Below are 3,496 nucleotides of genomic sequence, written 5' to 3' on the forward strand. Positions count from 1 at the left end.
TTTTTGAGAGAAAACATAATTGTCCATTTTTCTCGGAAAGTGCCAAAAGAAGAGAAATCTGTGATTACTGCGATTTCCTACCAACATAAACATAAAAGTATATTACTCTCACAAACAATTGAAAGTTTAAGACTTCGTTTTTCTCTGAAAATTGAATCAGTTAAGTTAAGGCTATTATCTATTCTATAGTACTAGTTCAGTTCTAGTTCAGTTCTAGTTCAGTTCTAATTCAGTTCTACTTCAGTTCTAGTTCAGTTCTGTTCCAATGCTGTTCTAGTTCTGTTCTACTTCTGTTTTAGTTTCGTACTAGTTCAGTTGGTATAATTCTAAACGTAAGCAATAATTAAAATTATAAAAATTAGTTTTATTATTATTATTTCACAGATAAATGTAATAAGAAGAATGTACGAAGTTAATGAATTTTTTATTAAAATATTAATTATTTATTTGATCATTTTATTTAAAACAAAAGTTTGAAATAAAAAATCCTAAATAGTTATTAATTTATTAATTTCTTTTAGTAATTTTAATTTTTGGTTCATTTAAATACTGTAAACTTATTTTCTGAACAAAATACAGATCGTCATATGCAAAAGAGGTAGAAAACTGATATCGCCTTAACAACCCCAGGAGGATAAATTTCAAAGATATGTCAGCATAGCGCCAACCTTTAAACAAAAAAAGAAAATATTAATAAAACAACTAAAAATAAATATAATTAAAACATATTTTACCAATACAGTTTCTCACGCCCTTTGAATAGGGCACATATGCATACGGATGACGTTTCTCTTTCTCTTCAGGTAGAAAATTATTGGGATTAAACATATGAGCATTTGGACCCCACAAAACTTTACTACGGTGTAAATGAAAAATTGAAATCAAAACTTGAAAATCTCGTGGTATATTCACATCCGTAGTTAGATTACAATTTTCCAAAGCCTCTCGTCCTATAAACGGTATGGGTGGTACCAAACGTAACGTTTCACTTATAACCATATTTAAATAGGGTAACTGCTCCAAGTGTTCATAAAGAACTTCTTCGTTGGCTGGTATAATTTTTATGACATCATTATAGAGTCTTTCTTGAACTTGAGGATGCATGGCTAACATTACGATTAGGGAATATAGAGTAGTAGAGGTAGTTTCGTAGGACTTGGGAATAATGAAGAAAGAAGTTATTTATATAGTTAAGGTTAATATTTTGGGCTTACTCCAGTTATCATGGTATATGTTTCAGTTATAGTATCACTGGAATGAAATAATCTCTGTTGTTGGTATTTTAAGGCACGATTCAAAAAGAATTTATTGTCCGATATTGCATCTGATTGGGATTTGCGGAAAATTATCTATAAGGAAAAGAAATAACAGTTTGAAGCATTTTTGAATAACTGCTTAAGTTCATCTCTAGTTCAGGTGAAGTTCTGTTCTAGTTCAGTTCTAGTTCAGTTCTAATTCAGTTCTAGTTCAATTCTAGTTCAGTTCTAGTTCAGTTCTAGTTCAGTTCTAGTTCAGTTCTAGTTCAGTTCTAGTTCAGTTCTAGTTCAGTTCTAGTTCAGTTCTAGTTCAGTTCTAGTTCAGTTCTAGTTCAGTTCTAGTTCAGTTCTAGTTCAGTTCTAGTTCAGTTCTAGTTCAGTTCTAGTTCAGTTCTAGTTCAGTTCTTGTTCACTTCTAGTTCAGTCTATATCAGTTTTGGTTTAGTTCTAGTTGCTGGACCAGGCTCTATTCTTAATTACCCACATTCTTTACAAATGTTTGCAAATATTCCAGAATTTTGTAATAAGATGAAGTTCGTACAATGAATCCTAACTTCATAGGTGATAATGCGGTGTCCAAACATATTCTTTCCATCAATCTGAAATGATAGTCAAACTAATATAATTACGTGAAAAATGTATTTTTAAAATGAAAGTAGAATTACGTATGTATTTCTGTAACAAGTTCATCACTAAATGTCTCAGCATTTTGCAGATCAAGACCCATTATTGTTTCTAGAAAGTAAGATATAAGACAATAATAAAGCAAATCTAAGATAATTTTCAAACTAAATATATTCAACCTAGTGCAATTTCCATTATGCGCATTTGTAAGAAAGCAAAAATTGAGTGCTCTTTTTCACCCTCTAAACAGTCAAAATGTTGTGAAATTTTAGCGCTACATCTTTGAAAATTGGGTATAAAACGCTGAAGAATTTGAGGTGTAAAAGAGGGATTCATTAGTTTGCGATTGTGTTTCCATTTAAATACTAAAAAAAGGCAAAAACGCTTAAAATAAGTAAATTTAATATTTAATTAATAAAAACCACTCCCACCTCTACTGGTGATTAAACCATTTGGCAAAGCATGATCCATGGCTTTATACAAAACATTGGCCTTATTAAGAAATTCATCTGAAGTTAAAATATGTTTTATTATGTCCGGATTTATGGTAACAATAATTGGTTCCATACCCAACCAGGTAAGAAATGTTAAAGATTTTAACTTTTCAAAATAGCCACCAAGTTTATATAGAAAACCTTAAAATATTTTATTAAAATATTGTGAAAAACTCAAAGAACTCAATAAAACTTACTTCTTATGGGCAGCACATTCAAAACAACGCCCACTAAAGGCAAACCATAAATCGTAGGTATCTTCGAGGTTATTTCACGATATTTATTATATTTTTGAAATAATTTTAATAAAATGATCACCATAACTATTATACTAATGAAAATTGTAGAATTAATATTTAAAGATTCTTTTAATTGAAACATTTTGTAGCTTTTTAAATATTGCTGGCAGAAGTGGGTATTTTTATACGAAAATATTTTCAGAAAATAACAAATGCATTTGACTTTTCTGAACTTAATATTACAACATTTTGATTTTAAGAAATTTAAGTGATTATTATTATATTAGTACCTTGTACAAAAGTCAAATTAGCTGTGTTCAGGACATTTCTGTCTAAAACAATACATAAAAATAGAATAAACAAAAATTCTATTTTAATAAATGTTTATTCAAGTTTAATCAAATAAACTTATTTTAATTTTAAAATGTATATAAATGTAAATATAGTTTGCTTTTATTTTTCAAAAAAAAAAAAATAATAAAGAAAATGTTTCTAATTTCTATATTTCATTCTCTTATATAATTTGTTTTTGTACAAAAACATTTTTATGTGAATTTTTAATAAAATTTACATGTTTTATAAGTTAGGGAACACAGCTATTATTTAAATAAATATGTGTTATGTAATTGCCAGTGAAAAAATTTAAATAAACACAAAGAGCATTGACTTACAATTAATATTCACGTAAAGAAGTCATATTTACAGTTTGTTTTACAAATGTATTAAAATTTAAAATCAAAGTCTGTACTGTACTTTAAACTATGAACTTTTGCCAAGTCTTGTCTATAGTCTAATCTATAGTCTAGTCTATAGTCTAGTCTATAGTCTAGTCTATAGTCTAGTCTATAGTCTAGTCTATAGTCTAGTCTATAGTCTAGTCTAT

The 3,496-nt window shown here is 28.0% G+C and overlaps 1 protein-coding gene across 1 annotated transcript; it reads right to left on the minus strand.

The window, feature by feature from the left end:
• Window positions 1–519: 519 nt before the first annotated feature.
• On the minus strand, window positions 520–2,695 carry LOC111687408 (probable cytochrome P450 313a4; the record flags this gene model as incomplete). Its single annotated transcript, XM_046954122.1, has 8 exons — window positions 2,572–2,695; window positions 2,312–2,515; window positions 2,060–2,245; window positions 1,922–1,991; window positions 1,741–1,855; window positions 1,215–1,349; window positions 735–1,155; window positions 520–668 (listed from the first exon to the last, which is right to left on the minus strand). Coding segments are annotated over exons 1-8 (1,404 nt in total), but the record flags the coding sequence as incomplete, so codon positions are not given.
• Between the last annotated feature and the right edge of the window lie 801 nt (window positions 2,696–3,496).

Source organism: Lucilia cuprina, chromosome 6 (assembly GCF_022045245.1).
Source record: "Lucilia cuprina isolate Lc7/37 chromosome 6, ASM2204524v1, whole genome shotgun sequence".
NCBI lineage: Eukaryota > Metazoa > Arthropoda > Insecta > Diptera > Calliphoridae > Lucilia > Lucilia cuprina.